This window comes from Mus caroli, unplaced genomic scaffold (assembly GCF_978045245.1).
Source record: "Mus caroli unplaced genomic scaffold, Mus_caroli_1 scaffold_11, whole genome shotgun sequence".
Classification (NCBI taxonomy): Eukaryota; Metazoa; Chordata; class Mammalia; order Rodentia; family Muridae; genus Mus; species Mus caroli.
Window position 1 is genome coordinate 119,004,102 of NW_028227266.1, and position 22,348 is coordinate 119,026,449.

Below are 22,348 nucleotides of genomic sequence, written 5' to 3' on the forward strand. Positions count from 1 at the left end.
AGACACCATCCCTCTCCCATCCCCCATCATCCTACATAGCCTCTCCTCTTCCCCTCCTGGGCCTGTTGAGGGAGGGAGGCATGGCTTCAGGGCAGGTGTAGGAAAGGACTAACACAGAGAGAGAAAGGGGCCCAGGGAGAGAACACTTGGACATGTTCGTGGTCTGAAGGCTCCCGCTTCACCCAGCTGCCCAACTTCCTAAGTGTGTTCCCTAACACTCTGACAAGTGCAGCTTCTTGTGTGGTGTGCCAGATGGATGCCGGAATGAAAGAGGGCTATCAGAGAAGTGTGGAAAACAGCAGGTGCATTCTTGAAGATGCACACTGGCTAGAAGGCAGGAGAAAACAGCTTCAGACACTGTCAGGGATCGAATGTGCTTGACTTGGTGGATCTGGACGTATTCTGCAGGACTCTAATAGCTTGTCGTGACATGTCCCTTCAGCCCTGCTTTTCCCACCTACCTTGTGCAGGCAACCCGCCAGCTTACCCTCTCTCTCCCTGTTCTTTACCCACAAACGGCCCTTCCCAACCCTTGTGCCCCAAAGTTCTGTCTCCAGCAGCCTCAGGCTCCCAAAACTACCTGACAACCTCCTCAAAGCTCAACTTTCCCGGGCTGAAGATGGCCCAGCCATTAAAGGTTAGGCTCAAAACCAAAACTATAAGGCAGGTTTTCCTACCCCATCGTCTCCTGTCCTCTCCTCAGGCCTTCTCAGCTACGTCTAAGAGAGGCAATGATGGCCTCCCTTTTCTCTTTGTCTTTTTTTCCAAGGGCCTATTGTTCCACGAATGATGCATGGACATTCTTTGTTCTGGGTTTTGCTCAGTCAGAGGCAGAGGAGTGTGTCTGTGTGTGTGTCATGTACATCACACACACACAGACACACAACACAGACACACACCGACACACACAGAGACACAGACAGACAGACACACACATGACATACAGGCACACACAGACACACACACACAGACACACATACACACACATGACACACATACACACAGAGACACATACACACACACACACACACACACACACACACACACGCAGATTACAAACTTGCGCATCACATCCAGCTTTTCCTTTCCTCCTCTTCCACATTACCTGTTTATTTATTGTACGTACATGTGTGTGCCTGTCTATTTATTGTACGTTCATGTGTGTGCCTGTTTATTTATTGTATGTACATGTGTGTACCTGTTTATTTATTGTATGTACATGTGTGTACATGTAAGGTCAGAAGACAGCTTGTGGGAGTCAGTTCTTTCCCTCCCCCATGTGGTTATCAGGGATTGAACTCAGGTCCTCAGGCTTGGCAGCAAGCACCTGCCCTGCACCCAGCTCTTTTACACAGGATTTGAGATTTGAACTCAGGCCCTTCTGCTTTACTAGCTGAGATGTGGAGGCATGGCGCCTAGAAAACAACCAGGGCCTCCCTGGACCCCAGAGGCTCCAGTGACGGGAAGATGGCTGCAGACCACCTTCTATACACCAGTATTGGGATCACCCCAAATGAAGCTGCCAGTTATATAAACAACAGCTTCCAGTCAAACTGTAGCTGCGGTGGTCCCCGTGGGATGCAGTGGGAAAGAAACATAGGTCCTGAGTCAGGAAAGACTCCCCTGGCGTTTCTGAGGGCAGGGGTGGGGTTGGTATTCCTATAATGGGCCTCTCAATCAAGCTGCTACGTGTACATCCATGGGTAGTTGTCATTTATGGGGCCAGAAGTAGACTCTTTCTCTGGACACGCAAGGACAAAGCTTTGGAGACCGATGGATGGGAAGTTAGGAAACCCTGTACAGACCCCAGCTGCAATGCATGGTATGAACCAAAAGTTCCTCCCAGGAACAGAAACAACGCACGGTCCATCTTTCTCAGTGGCAACGTCCCCGGGGGTGGTGGTGGGAAGTCAGTCTGTGGAGCGTCCCTGAATGAGGATGGACTAAAGCAGAACTGGGTGGACTTGACATTATGCAGCACCTGGGCATAGCTCTCGCCAGCATCTACCGTGCCTGTGTGAGGTCTGGGCCCTTCCCAAGGCTGCTGACTGCATTTGCCACTGGGCATCCTGTTCCTTTGCTGATGACCTCTGTGCATACTGACGTCAGGGAAGGTTGCAGCACAGTCCACACCGGTGGGCAAGACTTACCTGTGGTCCGGGTCATATGCCTCAGCCTCTCTGTGTCTGCACACCTGCAGACCATCTTCTCCAATTTTTTTTTTTCTGTTACCGGCCTGTGGTCTCCACTCCTAAAGGCTGGATGATATATACTGTGACCAAGATGGAGGCAGGCAGGGCAGGCAGGGCAGGCAGGGCAGATGGGGAGCTAGGATGCACCTTTTCCTACTGTGCTCTGAGTCCTGACTGGCTGGATACCTTTTCCTTAGCTACAAAGTGTGCGTTTGGGGGCTGCGGATGTAACCTGGTCGGTAGTGTCCACTGTGCAATCTCAAGGACCCGAGCTTGACCCCAAGTGTAAAAGGCTGGCATGCAGGCTTTGTCCCATACAGAGGAGCCAGAGACAGGCAGATCCCTTGGGCTCCTTGCCAGCCAGCCTAGCCTAATTGTCGAAACTCAGACCCCAGAGAGAGGGGGACAGTGGGAGGGAGAGAGGGAGAGGGACTCAGACTCTGTCTCAAAAAGCAAGATGGAGGACTCCCAGGATGAAACCTAAGACTGACCTCTGCCTCTGTCTCTCTTTCTCAAGCATGCACAGTACACTCGCACTCACACAAACACACACACTCTCACATACATGCACACATACACTCACACATGAACACATACATACACTCACACACAAACACACACACACTCACACACACTCTCACACATACACACTGACATTTACACACTCTCACATACACACATACTCACACACATTTGCACACACACACTCACACACATACACACTGACATTCACATGGACACACACACACACAGCCCAAATCACACCTTCACAAAAGGAAGCCTAGCTAAAGCCTGCGATAGATTGAGTTAACTTCTGATCACTCAGTAATCTGTGACCCTGGAACTGAGAAAAACAGAAGCAAAGACTAGCTGTTGGGTGTGTCCAGAGGCAGCAGTAGGTCTGACTCGGTTATATGTCAAAGGCCAATTGCTTCAAATGTGTCCTTGCCATGTGGAGATTTCCAATGAAACTCTTTATGTTTGTCTCATCCTGTCTTGTTCAGCAAAGCAAATGAGAAAATGCAGGATACCGATTTACTATTTTATTTTTATTGCATGTGCGCAGCGTGCGTGCACCATGGTACCTGTGTGGAGCTAAGTGCAGGTGTTTCTTTCCTTGCCCCACGGGAGTCCTGAGGACTGAACTCAGGTTGACAGGTTTGGTGGCAAGCCCTTTTATTGACTGACCTATCTCACTTGCTTGGTGCAATTAGTTTGTTTGTAGAAAAGAAAATGTTCGCTTCCCTATGTTTGCTTCTCAGGCCAGAAGTCTTTCTTCTCTACATGGGAGTCCAGGAACAGATTAATCTTTGATGGCAACTCTCAGGCCCATCAGTTGGAATGAGGGACTGACACTGAAGGAACCTCGTGCTCTCCCACATGAATTCCACATCCCTCCCTTCTAGCAAACAGCCCCTGCTTCACCTGGAGAAGCTTATATCCCTAAAGTCTTGAGTCAGATCGTATTACCTCTGCTCTGTCTTACAGCAAGCAAGTTAAGCATAGCCAGGCCTTTTCTGTCCACAGATATCAAGCCCAGGGTGGTGGTGCACGCCTTTAATCCCAGCACTCTAGGGGGAGAGGCAGGCAGATCTCTGAGTTCCAGGGCAGCATGGTCTACAAAGTGAGACTCTATCTCAAAAAATAAATCAAAAGCTCTGAGGACAGAGGCGTGGTCTCACTGCTGTGGAAATATCTCTGGAGCCCGCTAGGATATGTGCTTCATAAAGAACTTGTAACAAATTGTTATTATCAAATGAAGTTCATATGTATGCAAAAACTAAAGCGGGGCTGGAGAGATGGTTCATCAGGTAAAGACAATTGCCACCAAGCCCCTCAACCGGAGTTTGATCCTGGGACCTATGTGGTGGAAAGGGAGCCCTGACTTCTGCAATTTGTCCTCTGAGTTTCTTCATGTGTGTTCATGTGCATGCACGTGCATACACACATGTACACACATACACATGCACACATATACACACATGCATATATACACACATGTACACACATGCACAAACACACACACATGCATACACACATGCATAAACATACATGTGCATACACACACATACATGTACAAACAACGGATCAATCAATGTTAAAAAATTTCAAGCAAGCTGCACTGGATCTTACTGAGCTTGGCAGTCAAGGCAGCCCTGGCAAGATGGCTGCCTGTGGCAGACTTGTCAGCCCCATTACTTCCAGGTTGGTCAAGACGACGATGCTTTAGGTGCTGAGGAGCGGCTGGCCTTCCCTAGAGAGCTTTAGGGGTTTTTTTGTTTTCCTGGGTTTTTTTTTTTTTCAGTCTTACAATGTGACCAGGCTGGTCTTGGGCTGGCAGAGATACCTCCCTCTGCCTCATGAATGGTGTCGTTAAGGATGTAGGTTAGCATGCCTGGCCAGGCTTTGCTTTTTGATAAAATTGTATGTACCTGGAGAACAGAGCTGAAACATTCCTGTGCCCTTTGACCCAGCTACCCCCACAGCAAAGAATTAATCTGATGGAAATAAGTGAGCAGGGAGGGAAACGTGCACAGATTAAAGGGCCCTGAGACTCGTACTTGCCAAAAGCTGGAAGGAAACCAATGTTTATTGACAGAATTACAAGTGGAAGAGACACACTGTCGGCACGGTTAACCATGTGACCTGAGACAGCGGGAAATACAGACCAACACCAAAGCATAAACTTACTTAAAACATTATATGATACTTTTGAAAATAAAACATTTATTGACTAAGCCTGCCATGGTGCCACACACCTTTGATCCCAGTATTCAGGAGGCAGAGGCAGGTGGATTTCTTTGATCTCTAGGCCATCCTGGTCTACATGGAGAGTTTCAGGACAGCTGAGGCTACATAGAGAGAATCTATCTTGAAAAACCAATTTTCTGTCTTTCTTTCTTTTTTCTCTCTTTCTCTCTCTTTCTTCTTTCCTTCCTCCCTCCCTCCCTCCCTTCCTCCCTTCCTCCCTCCCTCCCTCCCCCCTCTCTCTCTTTCCTTTTTCTTTTTTACTTATTTTGTATGTATGGGTGTTTGCCTGCATGAACATCTGTTCACAATGCACATGTCTGCTGCCCTCAGACATGTTGGGTCATCTGGAACTAAAGTTATATTATAGACCATTGTAAGTTACTATGGCTGCTGGGAATCCAACCCCAGACCTCTGGAAGAGCAGCTAGTGCTATTAACCACTGAACCATCTCTTCAGGCCCCCACTTTGGTAACTCAATTTTGAGGTTCTCATTTGTGACCTTTGAATATGACAGCATTGTGTCGCAATGACAAAGGGTTGGATATGCCTGTGAGGGACATGACTCAGTCTATCTGTCATCCTCGACACAAACATACAGACTGCCAAGGAGATATCAGACATGCCGCCGTGAGCAACAGGCCACAGTTTCCACAATGGGGCCCCCATCTAGGAGAGACATCTGAAATGGTTATCACGAACAACACAGGAACAGAGAGCTATCTGAAATCCAGTGGTTTTTTTTTTTTTTTTTTTTTTTTTTTGGTTTTTCGAGACAGGGTTTCTCTTTATAGCTCTGGCTGTCCTGGAGCTCACTTTGTAGACCAGGCTGGCCTTGAACTCAGAAATCCGCCTGCCTCTGCCTCCCGAGTGCTGGGATTAAAGGCGTGCGCCACCACGCCCGGCTCCAGTGTTTTTTTTTTGACTACACTGTCCTTGTCTTCAGACAATGGCATGGGAATTGAACTTGGGACCTCTGGAGGAGCAGACTGTGCTCTTAACAGCTGAGCCATCTCTCCAGCCCCTGAAATCCAGTGTTTTTTTTTAAAAAGCAAGTTGCAGAACTGGAACTCTCAATGTAAGCCTGTAAATGAGACCGGAGTCAGTGAATGCATGAAGACATTCTTGTGGTTACATCCTACGTGATGCTTGCAGGGTCAGGGGAGAAAGCAAGCTGCTCTCGTGGCCTGGGTCTTGCCCTGACAGCGGGGACATGGGAATGGCTCTGTAGATCTAGGTACATGTTGGGGGATGCTGTAGGACTAGGTCTCCTCTTGTCTCGCTGTGTCCTGCAGCAAAGCCTGCAGGTTCCTCCCACTCCACCAGCTCCATTTCTCAGAGGCAGGGCAACAGTTCCTGATCCAGGGAACGCTAAAGTCCTGGCTGAGGTGCTATGCTAGAATGGGTGAAGGCACCACAGTCCCTTCTATATTGAGGAGCTCTGTTGGCTCCAGTCTCCCCAATGTGCAAGCAACAGAGTTGGGATATGAATCTATCCCTTCACTCTGGGGCATGGCTCTTTCTATTTCTTCCCCTGGGCTGAGAGGAGTGGAGGGATGTGGGTCAAGACAAGAAAAAGGGACATGGCCAACTGGGCGGATGGAGTCCTGTGGAATGAGGAGTCAGCATGGAGTCTCTTGTTAGAACTGCATTCTATCTTCCTGGTTTCGGAGGACAGGGCCTTGGGATTGAATTTGATGCTGTGAGCAGTAACCCAAACTCTAACCCTTGGAGAGTTCAGGACACTCTCAACAGAAGATTAAAGAAGCTGGCTACAGATGCTGCTAGTTACTGAAGGGGAGCCTGAATGAGCTCCATGCGAAGGCGAGTCAGCAGTTCTTGCTCTGTCAGAGTAGCTCCCACCCTCCGGCTTCTGAGAGATATGTCTCTCTTAACTGCTAACCTTGAGATTCCAACAGCATCTTAGGGATCCCTTCTACTTCATTAACACCACCTAGTCAAGGGATGGACACCCGACACACTCGGTCAACGGAGGTGTTCCCTAGGAACACCAATTTTGAAATCAGAGAGATGTGGTCCTTCTCTGATGATAGAACCTGGATGATCTGTCACTATGAAGGATCTGAAGGTCAGAGAGGGGACATTGGATCTAAGCCTTGGTTCCCACTCAGTCTGAGGACTTAGTTGCCCTTTGTCATATGATCATGCAACCAGGACTCACCAAACCCCTTTGTAATTGCACTAATCTGGTTAGAATTTTTGTCACCAGTAAGCCCCAATGTTCAACATTTGCAGTAAGAGATATGTGTGCTTTTCACACATTGAACATAAATTTTTCAGAAAACACCGTGGGGTTGGTTTGCAGGCATCTGGTCCATATTTCTTGCACATAAGATGCAGGGGGAGCGGCAGGGGAATTTGATGCAAGAACTCTGGGTTCCTAGTGGAGCTAGGGTCGGGGAGACTCCTTCAGAGCAGGAGAGACCCATCTCCCTCGCTTGTGTAGTGAGTAAAACTGCTCAGAATGCTGTCCTGCCTGCTCCTCTGGGACTCTGGCGAGAAGCCGGCGTGGACAGGATGACCGCACAGGACGGCCAGGCACTTCCTATATAGGTGTCCCAGGTACCTTCTGAACTTTTCCCCAGCAAAGGCGTAGATAAAGGGGTTGAGGCAACAGTGGCTGAACGCCACTGTCTCCGTCACACTGAGGGCCAACCTCAGGTCCCTCTTCATGTCACAACTGGGGAAGAAGTTGTAGAGCTTGAGAGTCTCCAGGAAAATCATGATGTTGTATGGTGTCCAGAAGAGGAAGAAGGCGAAGACCACCAGGAGGATGAGTCTGATGGCTCTGGCCTTCTTGCGATTCTTGCAGGAAAACAGCGTCTGGATGATGCGGAAGTAGCAAAAGCTCATGATAAGCAAGGGCAGGGCGAAGCCCAGGATGTTGACTTCCGAGTTGCGGAGCACGGGCCACATTTCCTGCAGGACCTCGGGGTAGTCACCCAGACACTCGTTGTCCTTTCTCTTTGTGAACATGAACTGGGGTGACGCCACTAAGATGGCCGCGGCCCAGACGCCCAGACTAATGGTGACACCGTGCTGCACTGTCCGGTTGTTCATGGAGTTGGCGGCCAGGACGATGGCGAGGTACCGGTCGATGCTGATGACGGTGATGAAGAATATGCCCCCAAAGAAGCCAATGAAGAAGAAGGCAGTCGTGAGCTTGCACATGGCATTGTGGAGGCCCTCATGGCTGATGAGGTAGTGAGTCCAGAAGGGCAAGGTGGCCACAAAGAGCAGGTCGCTCAAGGCCAGGTTCAGGAGGTAGATGTCGGTGATGCTCTTGGGCTTCCGGCTGTTGGTGAGGGCGAGGACCACCAACAGATTTCCCACCAGGCCGAACGTGAAGACGAGGGCATAGAAGACGGACAGAAAGATGGTTCCAAAGGCCACAATGTCGCCCAAATAACAGGCCTCAGCCGAATCGTCATACTCAAAATTCTCTAGATCCAGTTCAGGGAAGGAGGTGGACATGGTGAGGTCCTGGAGGGGAAGGAGAAACCAGATCACGTGAGCCTTAAAGGACTGCAGTTCTCACTGGCTGTATGCAGCAAGCAGGACCACGTGAGTCTTAGAGGATCGCGGTTCTCAATGGCTGTATGCAGCAAACCAGATCACGTGAGCCTTAGAGGATTGCGGTTCTCACTGGCTGTATGCAGCAGGCAGGACCGTGTGAGCCTTAGAGGATTGCGGTTCTCACTGGCTGTATGCAGCAAGTGGGAGAAAACACTGAAAGGGTGAACAATTGGAACTAGATTTTGTCTTTACTCATCCTATCTTTTAAAACATTTCTTTTTTTATTTTTATTTTTGCAACAGGGTCTCACTGTGAAACCCTGACTTGCTTGGAACTCTGTTGATCTGCAACTCACAGAGATCTGTCTGTCTCTGTCTCCTGAATGCTGGGATGAAAGATATGAGCCCATACTACGCTGGTTCTTTTTTTTTTTTTTTAATATGATTTTATTTAAAATTATGTGCATGTGGGTTTGTGTGTGGGAAGGCAATGGAGTGCAGGTGTTTGTTGAGTCCTGAAGGGGACAATGGATTCCCTGAAGTTGGACTTACAGGCGTTTGTAGGCCACCCTGACATGGGAGCCACCTGGACTGAGTCCTCTTTGAGAGTAGATTTGCACCTCTCCAGCTCTTTGATGGAATTTAGAATCTCCATGGAATTGCACATCTCAGCACATCGGTGAGGGGTCTAATTTATTTATAATTTTTACAAAGATTTATTTATTTACATGTGTGCATGTCTTGCCAGCACCATGGTTGTGCCTGGTGCCCAGACCAGAAGAGGGTGTTGGAACCCTTGAAAACAGATGGATGGGAGCCACCGTGTGGGTGCTGGGAATTGAACCTAAGTCCTCTGGAAGAGCAGCTAATGCTCTAAACTCCTGAGCCATCTCTCCATCCCCATGGGAAGGATTTTAAATATTGAGTTAATAAGGTAGGGAGACCCACTGTAGCCAGGGGCCTGGTGGTACACGCCTTTAATCTCAGCACTTGGGAGGCAGAGGCTGGCAGATTTCTGAGTCTGAGGCCAGCCTGGTCTACAAGAGTGAGTTCCAGGACACGCAGGGCTACACAGTGAAATCCTGTCTTGGTAAAACAAAAACAAAACACTCTAAACGTGGATGGAACCATTGCATAGGTTAGGGTCCCAAACCTCCTAGAAAAGGAGTGGGCGAGCTTTCCCATTTACAGGCGCATGGGAAACCCGCTGCCTCCCACGCCTGCCAGGACTTCACATCACTTCACACTAGAGTGATCCCACCAGTCAGTATGCCACGTCCTTTCGGGGAGGAAGGACACACCAGCTGTGAGGCAGCTTACTGGCCATCTTACTAAGATCACAGCAGAGGTGCTCAGAGAAGAAGGTCCTTTAGAATACCCAAGATACAAGATACAATTTGCAAAACACATGAGACTCAAGAAGAACGAAGACCAAAGTGTGGACACTTTGCCCCTTCTTAGAATTGGGAACAAAACACCCATGGAAGGAGTTACAGAGACAAGGTTTGGAGCTGAGACAAATGGATGGACCAACTAGAGACTGCCACACCCGAGGATCCATCCCATAAGCAGTCTCCAAACGCTGAAACCATTGCATATACCAGCAAGATTTTGCTGAAAGGACCCTGATATAGCTGTCTCTTGTGAGGCTATGCTTTGGCCTGGCAAACACAGAAGTGGATGCTCACAGTCATCTATTGGATGGAACACAGGGCCCCCAATGGAGGAGCTAGAGAAAGTACCCAAGGAGCTAAAGGGGTCTGCAACCCTATAGGTGGAGCAACATTATGAACTAACCAGTATCCCCAGAGCTAGTCGGCCATCATTGGGAAGAGAGGCCCCTTGGTCTTGCAAACTTTATATGCCCCAGTACAGGGGAACGCCAGAGCCAAAAAGTGGGAGTGGGTGGGTAGGGGAATGGGGGGGGGAGTATGGGGGACTTTTGGGATAGCATTGGAAATGTAAATGAAGAAAATACCTAATTAAAAAAGAAGAAGACTGTCCTGCAGCCTGAAGCAAAGACTGCCTATGCTTGTCCGGCAGCCTGACCTCCATCACGGCCCGAGGTGGTCCAGAGCAGACAGCCTCAGCCCAGTCTATCATAGAAGAATCTGTAACCTCTTTCATCCTTAGTTGCTTCTGGTCTGGAATTTGGTCACTGATATGAGGAAAATAACCAATGTAGTCCCTACACTCTTGTCTCACAGGACCCAGGATTTTGTCAGGGTTAATTCTGTGTGGAAAGTTCCTGCATCCCAGTCGTACTGGGTGGGCATCTGGCAGCTCTAGGTGGAGAGGTAGCATTGCTGTAGCCTGGGCTCTGTATCCAGAGAAGCATCAGCTGATGCCAGGCAGAGGATGGGCTCAGCCAGCCTGCTGCTCTTGTTTTAAGTGGCTCATCTATTGGGATATTCTCAACCCTAGCCTATCCCTATTCTTTCTCGACAAGTTGGGTAATAACACCTGTCCCCTTCCCCTCTCACTCCAGGCAGGATGTGTTGGTTGGTCACTCTGTCAAGCTGCTCTGGGCTTCCTCCTCTGCCTCTTGAAACCACAGACAGACCCTTCAGAAGTCTGAAGTCATCCCAGAGTGCACTTCCTGGCTGCCTTTGTCTCCTTCCCCACTGCAATGGAAAGCAAAGCTCACGGGTTTTAACAGGGGGTTTCCACACCCAGTGAGCGAGCGCACCCTGCTCACAATGGTCTCACCGCAGCCCACCCACCCAGCCATGGCTTCTTCCTGCATTGCCTGTCTGAATTTGCATGTCAGCCAGCCAGCCAGTCAATCTCTCCCCTAGTGGACTAGGCTGAGGCTGTCTGCTCTGGACCACCTAGAGCTGTGATGGAGTTCAGGCTGCGGGAATTGCATAGGCAGTCTCTGCTTCAGGCCACGGGTGTGTGTGTGTGTGTGTGTGTGTGTGTGTGTGTTTCTCTGAGGAGGGCCTTTGTGGTGATCTTACTCAGGAGTGTTCAAGCTGGTTAGTACCAGACTGCTGGCTCACAGCGCTTGCTGGACCCAACGGGTGTCATTCAGGGCTGAGGATGTAACTGCCTTGTGAGTACTTGCCTAGGGAGCACGAAGCCTTGGGCTCAGACCTCAGCGTCACACAAACCAGGCATGTTAGTATGCATGTGTAATCCCAGCAATCGGGAGGTGGAGGCAGGAGAACCGGCAGAGTTCAAGGTCACCTCATCCTTGGCTACCCAGCAAGCTTCAGCAAGCTTCAGTCCAATTTGGGATATTTCAGACTTTGTCTCACAAATAAATAAGTAAATAAATAAATATCCCCTAAAATGTGATATCTCATATATCTATAGTTGACAGACGAGCAAACAGGAATTGTTGCTTATCCTGAGAGGCTTGTTATGCAGAGTGGATTATCTTCCCAGGTGCGGGAAGACATGCCATGCAGCAATATGACCTGTGGAGGTCATAAGTGGGAGACCCCAGGGTAGCCACAGTCTTCCTCCTCCTCCCAGTGTGAAGAGTTAGCAGTGCTGACCCCCAAGAGGATGTCAAAGCCAGGAAAAGCTCTTTGGCTGGGGATCTGTCCTCCAGTCCAACAGCTTCTAGCCAGAGGATGAGCTAGGAGCCTTTGGGCCTTCTGGGTCCTTCTGCAAGTCTGGGGTTCAGTCTCCTGATTGGTCACGAGCTGGTCTAAGGAGAGAGCCTGGTCCAGGGTTACAGCAGGCCCTTGCAGAGACCGTCTGACTGTTAGACAGCCCGTGGAACTCGTTTTACTGGACCCTGAGCACTGTGGAAAATCTGCATAGTAAAGATGGTATTTTTTTTCCACTGACGCAAGAAATGTACCTTTCTCGGCTTATTTTGAAAGTGGAGGAGAGTGTGATGTCCGTTATTGAGCTCTGATCAGTCCTGACAGAGCTAACTACTATGAATCTGAATGACAGAACACTAAACACTTCAAGACAAAACCACAGGGTCTGTGTGAGGTCCCATGGACATAGAACGCTTCCATTTGAGAGAAGGTTGGAAAAGGTTTTCTCTCTCCCTCCGTCTCCCTCTCCCCCTCCCTCTCTTTCTCTCTCTCTCTCTCTCTCTCTCTCTCTCTCTCTCTGTGTGTGTGTGTGTGTGTGTGTGTGTGTGTGTGTGTGTGTATCTGAATCCCTGGGAGCAACAGTGCCGGAGGGCGATTCTGAGGACCGAAGTACCCAGAAAGGGAGGTTTAGTTTTACTATATTTGCTTGGATTCTTTCTTAGCCACGTAAGTATTCTCCATTTAGAAAATGTATTAATTGTTGGATTTTTCAATTTTAAAAATCAAGAAAAAGATATGAATTTTGATGGAAAACTAAAATAAATAGCAATGCAACGGCAGGTTCCGAGAAAGTGATGGTGACACCTTCCCCGCGTCCTCTTCCTGGAGAGCTGCACAGGGTGTGCACATATCTTATGGCTGTGGGCCCTGGGCCCTTACACTTGACAGCTCTGCAGGGATCTGCTGTGCTAAATGAGTGAGTGACTGGGTAAAAGTAAGACCTGGCAGGGGAAGATAAGTCTCACACGGGGAGTCCCAGTAGGAGCTCACCGTGGCTCCACAATCAGAGACCAGTGTGGGAAAGATTCTTCGTCATCTCAGCATGCATTCTCACCCATCACACTGGCCTTGGCTACTGGTGGACAGACAGACACCTGTGCCAGCTGGCCATGGCTACTGGTGGACAGACAGACACCTGTGTCAACTGGCCATGGCTACTGGTGGACAGACAGACACCTGTGCCAGCAATTTCTGCCGAGTCTTCTAGCCCGATGCTGAGAAACTACACTACCTCCGCTGTGAGTCAGAATGACACAAGGTCTATATCTACTTGGAAGATGCTAGCACGCTGTGTTGGTTCAAACCCAGCACCATCGATGAGCCCTAGAGCACGGGGATTCCACTAGAGTTGGAAACCTCAGGTCAGCAAAGCATGCTCCCTCCCAAGTCGCCCTCCAACCTGATAAGCCCAGCAAATGAACTTTCTGGTCTGACCTGAGCAAGCCTTGATCTCTGGGTGCTCTGAGATGTTTAGACTGGGGAATGAACCTAAAGGCAGGGCTTCCTTCCTGGCAGTAGATGGAGAGCAGCCAGGAATCCAGGGTAATCTTTAGTTTGGGGCTAGCCTGGGCTACATAGTGAGTCAGCCTGAGATCACTGACCTGTCCCAGTGCTGGCATTCTACCGAAGCAGAGGACACTAGAAAAGGAAAGGTGAAAATCTGACAAGGAATCTCTCTGCAGGGCTCCCTCAGCTGTCTTTCACTCTTAGGGGGGTTCCAGGAAGCATATCTGGGGGCTGGTTTGTGTTGGCACTGATACCATCAGCCAACAGTGGCGGCTGTGCATTACATAACTCAGGGGAGAATACAAATCCTGCTGGACTCAGTGAGATGCCTGCTGTGAAGACAGGAAGACATCCAGAACCACACGGGAGGCTCACTGGCCTGCAACTGAACCATAAGCCTCAGATGTCATTGAGAGACAGTCTACAAACATAACGTGGGGGGTACCTGAGGAATAACACATAAAGTTGACCTCTTCCCTCCACATGCATACACATACATGTGTGCACAGCTGCACCTGCACACACACGCGCGCACACACACACATGCATGCAATACATGTTTGCACCTATATACACATGCGTATATACACATGCACATACATGTGTGCACCTGCACACACACACATGCATGCACATGTGTGCACAGGTACACCTGCACAAACACACACACATTCATACACATACATGTGTGCACAGCTGCACACACACACACACACACACACTCATGCAGGCACACATACCCTTCCTACCCCCACCCAACTATATCCACAGAAACCTCCCTTATCTCTTAGGTCTCCATTCTCCAGCATTAGCTTGTGGTTCCACTAACTGATATTTAGCTGGGGAATCTGAGTTGAGCCTAGAAGCAGAGATTGGAATGGTCTACATCAGCGGTTCTCAACCTGTGGGTCCTGAGCCTTTGGGAGCCCAGTAGCCCTTTTGCATTACTATTCACAACAGTAGCAAGATCACAGTTACAAAGGAGCAATGAAGTAATTGGATGGTTGGGAGTCACCACAACAGGAGGAACTGTATTTAAGGGTTGCAGCATTAGGAAGATTGAGAAACACTTGTTCTAAATCCAAACAGAAATGACTCCTGTGTGACCCACTTTATAAAATTCCCTCCTCACTCTCACTGCCCATCCTGGTCCACTTCCTCTGGCCACTTCCTTTTCTGGGGTCCACTCCTTTCCTTTGTACCAGGGATGGGGCACCGTTGCCCATAGCTTCCAGCCAGCTTCCTGTTTCTTTACTTCCCTTCTTCTAAGATGGCTAAGTTCTCCTCCTCTTGTTGGCATCCTCATTATGGTGTTTCCCCCTCTCCTTTGGCTCCAGATTCTGCTTATTGATTTTTAAACTCAGTGTCTCCCTTTAGGTTTTCATTCTCCTGTGTCCCTGAGCACAGCCTTTTAGTTCATTCTGAGGACAGAGCTCTGGTCCCAAGGTATTATAAACATTTTACTGACGGAGCAATGTCTCCAGTGTCTGACAGTTCTATCTGTCTGTCTGTCTATCTATCTATCTATCTATCTATCTATCTATCTATCTATCTATCTATCTATCTATCTATTTTTCTGTTTATTTTTACAATTTCCGCCCAGTTTCCTGTGCAAGTTAGCGGACCCTCTGTTCCTATAGCTATGAGCTCAGGTAAAGTAGCGTGAGAATGTTGCCCAGCAGGGTTTAGCTCAGACCAAAGGCACACCACCAAGCCAAAAAAACAATGAATGCTAAGAGAAACCCAAACCCAAGCTATAGGACCCTCCCTGTGGGTAACGGAGTTACCTCCTTTCTAAAGCACACCATTATCTGAGGTTTGACACCTCTCCCCCTTCCTCTTCCTCTTTAAAGCACTTTGTGGTATTTGTTTATTTCTATCCAAACAAACTGTGAACAAGCAAATGTTTTATTAGGTTTTTTTTAAAGTAATGGAGAAACAGATGGACTTTTTAATATTAGAATTCTAGTCACTGTAGGAGTTTTTGAGATTAGATCTCATGCTATCACCCATCTCTAACCCAGACTTCTCTAGGTTAGCCTAGGCTAGCCTCAAATTCACTGAAATCTCCCTGCTTGAGCCTCCTCAGTACTGTGATTAAAAATATGAGCCACCAAGCCTACTCGTTTATGTGTGTAAAACCAACATCCAGGGGCTGGGGGTGTGTGGAATGACTCAGTCAGCAAATTACTTATTTTGCAAACTCATGATGAGAGTTCTAGCCTCTGAACCCATATTAAGAAGCTAAACATGGGCTGGGCAGTAGTGGCGCACGCCTTTAATCCCAGCACCCAGGAGGCAGAGGCAGGTGGATTTCTGAGTTTGAGGCCAGCCTGGTTTACAGAGTGAGTTCTAGGACAGCCAGGACTACACAGAGAAACCCTGTCTCAAAAAACCAAAAAAAAAAAAAAAAAAAAAAAAAGAAGAAGCTAAACATGGGGCTGGAGAGATGGCTCAGTTATTAAAGATTAGACTCACAACCAAAAATATAAGATGCTAGGCATGATGTGTTTGTAACCCCAGCATTGGGAAAACGGAAACAGAGGGATCTTTGGAGCTCTCTCGCCAGTTGACCCAACCAAATGGGTGAGTTCTAAAGAAAAAGAAGAGAGCCTCTCTGAAAAGACAAGGTGGAAATGACTGAGAAAGGCACTGGATGTTGGTTTTACACATGTAAACACACACATGCACACACACTCATATATACACACATGCACACACACATGCATGCATGCATGCACACACACATATACACACGTGCACACATGCTCACACACATGCATGTATGTATGTATACGCTGTCAGATCCTCTTGCTTCATGCACAGTTGTTGATCACCTTGAGGACTGATGCATTTGAGTGTGTGTGAAATGGGAAGGGAGGAAGGATTCCTAGTAGATTGTCTAGGATAACACACTCTGGTTTATTGAGCCGGTAAGGGGAGGGCTTCCTTTCTCTTTGATCTCTGTGGGGGAAGATGCTGTGCTGCAAGAAGCTTTTGATTTTCATTCTGCTCTAGAGTATTGTGATGGTTTGTATATCCTTGGATAAGGGAGTGGCGCCATCTGAAGGTGGCCTTGTTGGAATAGGTGTGACCTGGTTGGAATGGGTGTGTCACTGTGGGTGTGGGTATAAGATCCTCACCCTAGTTGCCTGGAAGTCAGTCTTCCACTAGCGGCCTTTGGAAGAAGACGTAGAACTCTCAGTTCCTCCTGTGCCATGCCTGCCTGGATACTGCCATGCTCCCACCTTGATGATAATGGACTGAACCTCTGAACCTGTAAGCCAGCCCCAATTAAATGTTGTTTTTTATAAGACTTGCCTTGGTCATGGTGTCTGTTCACAGCAGTAAAACCCTAACTAAGACAAGTACTGTACTGGATGAGTGCTGTACAAGAACCTGCTGAGAAAGAGACCCAGAAGCAGCTCTATAAATGTTTATCACCAAATACAGGGAAGGTTAAATAATAGACTCAGGCCTGGGTCTCTATATCTGTCTCCTTTAGGACTGAAGGAGGGCATAAAAGGGTGTCATAAAAAGTCACTTTTAGGTCTGGAGAGATCGCTCAGCAACTAAGAACACTGGCTACTAGCACTCGCAGAGGACCTGGGTTCAATTCCCAGCACCCGCATGGCAGCTCGCGACAGTCTGTGACTCCAGTTCCAGGGGATCTGACGCCCTCACACAGACATACGTGCAGACAAAACATCAGTGCATGTAAACTAAAAATAAATAAATATTTTAAAAGTAACTTTTAAAGGTGGGAGGAAGCTTGCAGACAGAGGGAGGTAGCAGGGAATGAGGTGAGGTGGGCTCAGAGGGGCTGAGCCTGGGGTTTCCTGGTCAAGTAGAGAGGATGTGAGGGAACATACCCAAAACAGCAGACAAGAGGGGATGTGGAAGTAGGGTGGGGATGGGGAAGAGCCTACTTGTTTGGGAGATTTCGGGGGCAGCCTGGTTTACAGAGAGCCAAGCTGGCTGTGTAGCAGAAGAGGGGGACAGGAGAGCGGCAGACCCCACCCCAGAGAGCCTGGAGGAAACTCAAATGCCAATTCAAACTATATGTTCATTATGGTGCGTTCATTATGGTGCATCGACATTGGAGCTGATTAATTCTGATGTGAGATTTTAAAATACTGTTTGCAAGGTTTTGTATAATGAAGTTTTTTTTGTTGTTGTTGAGACAGGGTCTCTTTATGTTGTCCTGGGTCTCCAAGATGGCCTGGAACTCACTGACTTCCTCCTGCCTCTCTCCAACAGTCTGGCCTATATTGGTGATGGCCTTTCAGGTCTCTCAGCATACTGTGCTACATAGTCAGTAGGTTTAGCTTAGCAATGTTCTGGAACATTTAAGGAAAAGCAATACAGATTTGCTTTTTTTTCTATTAATACTCATAATTCAAAACAATTTGACCAGATGGAGTTGGTTAAAGTGCTCTCCGTTCAGAGTTCAGGGAGATTCCACCCTCAGGGCAGTTTGCATATTCTGAGCCTCCAGGAGGAAAGGCAGACCGCAGATTTGGTCACAAACCTTAGCCTTCCTTTGGTTTTCCTTGGCAGGCAATGACCTGAGTCACACAGGGTCCCAGCTTCTGAGAGCTCCTGAGCTGTGGCTCATCAAAGTCAGCTAGGGCCTCCCCACCCTGACCCCCTCCATCCCCCTGCAACAGCCTGAGTTCCCCTCCCTGCAGCTCATGCAGCCCCCAGGCCATGCCTGACATGGCCACCCCTGCACTGCTGGCGCGGGAGGGGAAGGAACTAGAGTTGGTTTTGAACTGGATCAGCCCTAGCATGCCTTCTTCGCTCCCGTCCCCACGACCTGCGATTCGTAGTAACCTCTGAAAGCAGGCAGTCATTTTAAAGCCCCAAAGTCACAGAAGCTTAACTTTCCCTGAAGTAGTAGACATGCATGGTTTTTAAAATTACATTTATTTATATGTACGTGTGCACACACTTGGACTAGCTGTGATCTGGGTTAGAGTACACATACTCTCTCTCTCTCTCTCTCTCTCTCTCTCTCTCTCTCTCTCTCTCTCTCTCTCTCGCACATGCCACAACACGTGGTCAGATTACACCTTGAAGGAGTCAGTTCTGTCCTACTGTGCATGTCCCAGGGATCAAACTCAGGTGGTCAAGCTTGGCAACTGTTGGCATCAGGACCTCCCAAACCTATGACATCACATAGGCAACAGCATGACTTGCGACCTGCAGACAGGTTGCCAAGGCAACAGGCACCATATTCCCAACATCTACTTGGCTCACCTTCCACCTTTACCTGCATTATGTCATTCTCCATATAAATAAGGAGAACACTGCTCGCACTCTCTCTCTCCCCCTGTTCTGTTTATGTAGCCACCTTCTCTCTCTTTCCCCAATAAAACCTCTTCCACGTGGAACTGCCTTGGCTCAGAGTGCTGCTGAGATTCGACCGCCATTCTAACACATCAGCAACAGGTGCCTGAATCCATTTTGCTGGCCCGTATTGTTTTAGGCACTAAAGACGTCCAATGTGTGTTTGGGACTTAACATACCACACTCTAACAGTGCACTCCGAAGCCTACTGCCATAGGAAAAGCAGGAAGCTGACTTCACCAGAAGTGTCGGCAGGGGCAGGGTGTACTGTGTCCCTAAGTTGAACAGCATCTCCCGCCACCCTCCAGCCCTCTCTGTGCAATGGGGTCAGCAGAAGCAAAGGGCGGAGGATATATTTCACAGAGATTAGCATTGGTCGGATTCTTCTTCCCAGAAAAAAAAAAAAAGGGTGTGTGAAGGGCCAGGCTAGCCAGACTAAATGGGGCTGGGACTATTTTCTGCTCCAGCATCTTTTGATAAAAACAAAGGTGAACAGGCTAGAGGGTAAAGAAGCCACGATGGCCTCCTGTTGTGTATCTAGGAAATATTCCCTCCAGGAAAGGGGATAGAGGCTCACAGGATTCAGCTAACTTACAAGGTTCCCTCTCAGGAGGCTAAGGAGTCCCAGGAACACAGCTCTCATGAGTGGGCACCCCACTGGGATAAGCTGTGACTAACCCTAGGGCATGTTCCTATGAGTAACCCCAAAAACTTGCTGGTTCTCCAGCCTAGCCTTGGGTGTGGGGTCGTTCCTGCTTGGCCCCAGGAGTCATAGCGTTGGTGGATAACTTGGTTCACATTTCTCTGGGAAAAGCCACCGAACAGCTTCCTGGGGCCATTTCTGTTGTCCAGGAAAACCCTGCTCCAGTTCAGCCACTGCACCTACCCTGCTGACCCTCATAGGTTTCCAAGGCTCAGCAGGGCCAGGTCTCACTCTGAGCTCGTTTCCTCTCAGTAGGCTGGGGCCCTCTTATGACCTGGGCCTGAGCAGGGTCTTCTTATGGCCTGCGTATCTTCACATTTGACTGAATTTCTTCCTACCTTAAGTATTGTATTTCAAGCAGTTGGGACAAAATTAAAAAAAAAAATGGCGGAACTTGGAAAGAAGGAGAGGCAGGAGGGAAAGACAGAGAAGGCAGGAGAATCCTCAAGTTCCCAGCTTTTCTCTGCACACGGCTATAAATGATCAGGCACAGAGTGAGCGAGGCTGCAGGGTCCTCTGAAAAGGGGCTTGTCTGTGTCAAGCAGGGGTGTACCTCCTCCTGGCCTGTTCTTATCGTTTCCTCCCTAAGACCACGATTCCTAGCTCAGATGTCTGCGCCCAAGTGTCTGAGCCGTGGTTCTGAGCATTTATGAAACTGAAGAATGAGTTTGTGACAAGTTTATTATAAATGTAATAAATGTTAATCATGACAATTGAAGATGGTACCAAAAAAGCATTTAAAAGAGGGGGAGGGGGAGAGGAATCCTTAAAACTATCCAACTTTGCAGATTTAGCATAGCACTCTTTTAGCTTTTTTTTTTTTGGTTTTCGAGACAGGGTTTCTCTGTGTAGCCCTGGCTGTCCTGGCACTCACTCTGTAGACCAGGCTGGCCTCGAACTCAGAAATCCGCCTGCCTCTGCCTCCCGAGTGCTGGGATTAAAGGCGTGCGCCACCACGCCCGGCTTCTTTTAGCTTTTTTGACACATAAATTTATATTTATAGTAAAAATGCGAACATCGTTTTGAACATTTACCACCACCATCATCATCACCACCACCACCACTATCACCACCACCACCGTCACCATCATCGTTATTGTTGTTTTTAGAGACAGGATTCCACAAAGTCCAGGCTGGCCTCAAAATTCTGATTCACTGAGAAGAGTCTTGCACTTCTGACCTCCCGCCTTTACCTCCAGGGTGCTGTGATCACAGGTGTGTGCCACCAAGTCTAATTTTATTAGATGCTGAAGATTGTGCCCAGGGCCCAGGGCCCAGGGCTCCTTGTGTGCTAGGCAAGCAACTCTATTTATATAACATTCTTCTCTTTATATTCACAAGCCTATATACAATCAGGGGAGCCAGGCAATGGGGGTGCACGCCTTTGATCCCAGCACTGAGGGGGCAGAGGCAGATGGATCTCTATGAGTTCAAGGCCAGCCTGGTCTACAGAACGAGTTCCAGGATAGTCACAGTTACACAGAAAAACCCTGTCTCAAAAAACCAGGGGGGGAAAAAAAAATCAAAGGAAACACCTGGCACCTCCCACTCAGCTCCAGGAATTATCAACTCCCAGTTAATATTTCATCTATGTCCTATTTCATGGCTGAATTTAGATTATTCTGTTTCTATAGACATTCAAGTATGAGTCTCTGAAGATAAAGGCTCCTTTTAAAAAGAAATGAAAACCACCATCACTAGTTTTTATGGTTGGTGTTGTTTGTGTAAGGTAATCTCACACAGAAGCCTAAGCTGGCCTAGAGCTCATTAGCTAGCCTAGGCTGGTCTCAAACTTGTATCGATCCTCCTGCTTCACCTTCTAATGCTGGGATTAGAGGCATGAACCAAAAAAGTCTGACTGGCAATCTGAATTGTGATCTTTAAGAATATCAGTATTTCCAATTGCCCAGATGTGATTTTATGTCAAGGCCTTTTTTGGTAACATCTAATATAAACCTTTTTTTTTCCACATCCCTAAAATGTAATTACTAACTCCTCAAGTTACGAGCGTGCAAAAGGTCCTTTACTCTCCCGAGTTATCTGCAGTATCCCCAGGAAAATAGACACGGAAGGCAAACAGCATCAGAAACCCGTGGGTGCGTGCGTCTGATTGACCCCACGCCCAGGTATGGGAGGAGTCTGGAGTCCGTGGTACTTACCTGAGCAGATCGGAAGGGAACTTCTGCAGGAAGTGCCAGCCACTCACCCAGTCCCACGCAGACTCCACCAGAGGCAAGTGCTTCCCTCTCTATGAGGGCATCTTTATTTTCGAAGTTAGCCAATAGCATCTGGTTTCCTGTGTGGTACCCTATCTTTAGATGCTGTGACAAGCAAGCTCAACGCTCCAGGCTGGGAACCAGCTGACCGCAAGAGAGCCTGCATTTCAAATCTAGGGGACTTGAGACTGAGGCAGACCTGGTGATTGCTGGGGACTGCTGGGAACTGTTGGGTGGCAGACCTGGGGACTTCCTGGGACTGTGGGGTGGCAGACCTGGGGATTGCTGGAGACAGTGGTGGCTGACCTAGGAATTACTGAGACCTAGGGATTACTGGGGGCTGTGGGTTGGCAGACCTGGGGGCAGATGGATATTATTTATTCCTAGTGAGATGTCTGTAGCCTCGGAGTCCAGCAGCACACAAGTCAGGTCTCAAGCTCTCCTTAATAGAGGTCTCAGGCAAGCTGTGAGGGCCCCTCTGCTTTCCAGTGTTCTTAGGAAGCCTCTGGTACCCCCTGTGCAGCATGAGGCCCA

At 48.5% G+C, this 22,348-nt stretch overlaps 1 protein-coding gene across 1 annotated transcript; it reads right to left on the reverse strand.

Annotated features, from left to right (window-relative positions):
- Positions 1-5,177: 5,177 nt before the first annotated feature.
- Cx3cr1 (C-X3-C motif chemokine receptor 1) lies at positions 5,178-21,916 on the reverse strand. The gene is made up of 2 exons (XM_021173375.3): positions 21,758-21,916; positions 5,178-8,445 (listed from the first exon to the last, which is right to left on the reverse strand). The coding sequence occupies exons 1-2, from the start codon at positions 21,884-21,886 to the stop codon at positions 7,372-7,374; spliced, it is 1,203 nt and encodes a 400-aa protein (XP_021029034.2). The 5' UTR covers positions 21,887-21,916; the 3' UTR covers positions 5,178-7,371.
- Positions 21,917-22,348: the final 432 nt, after the last annotated feature.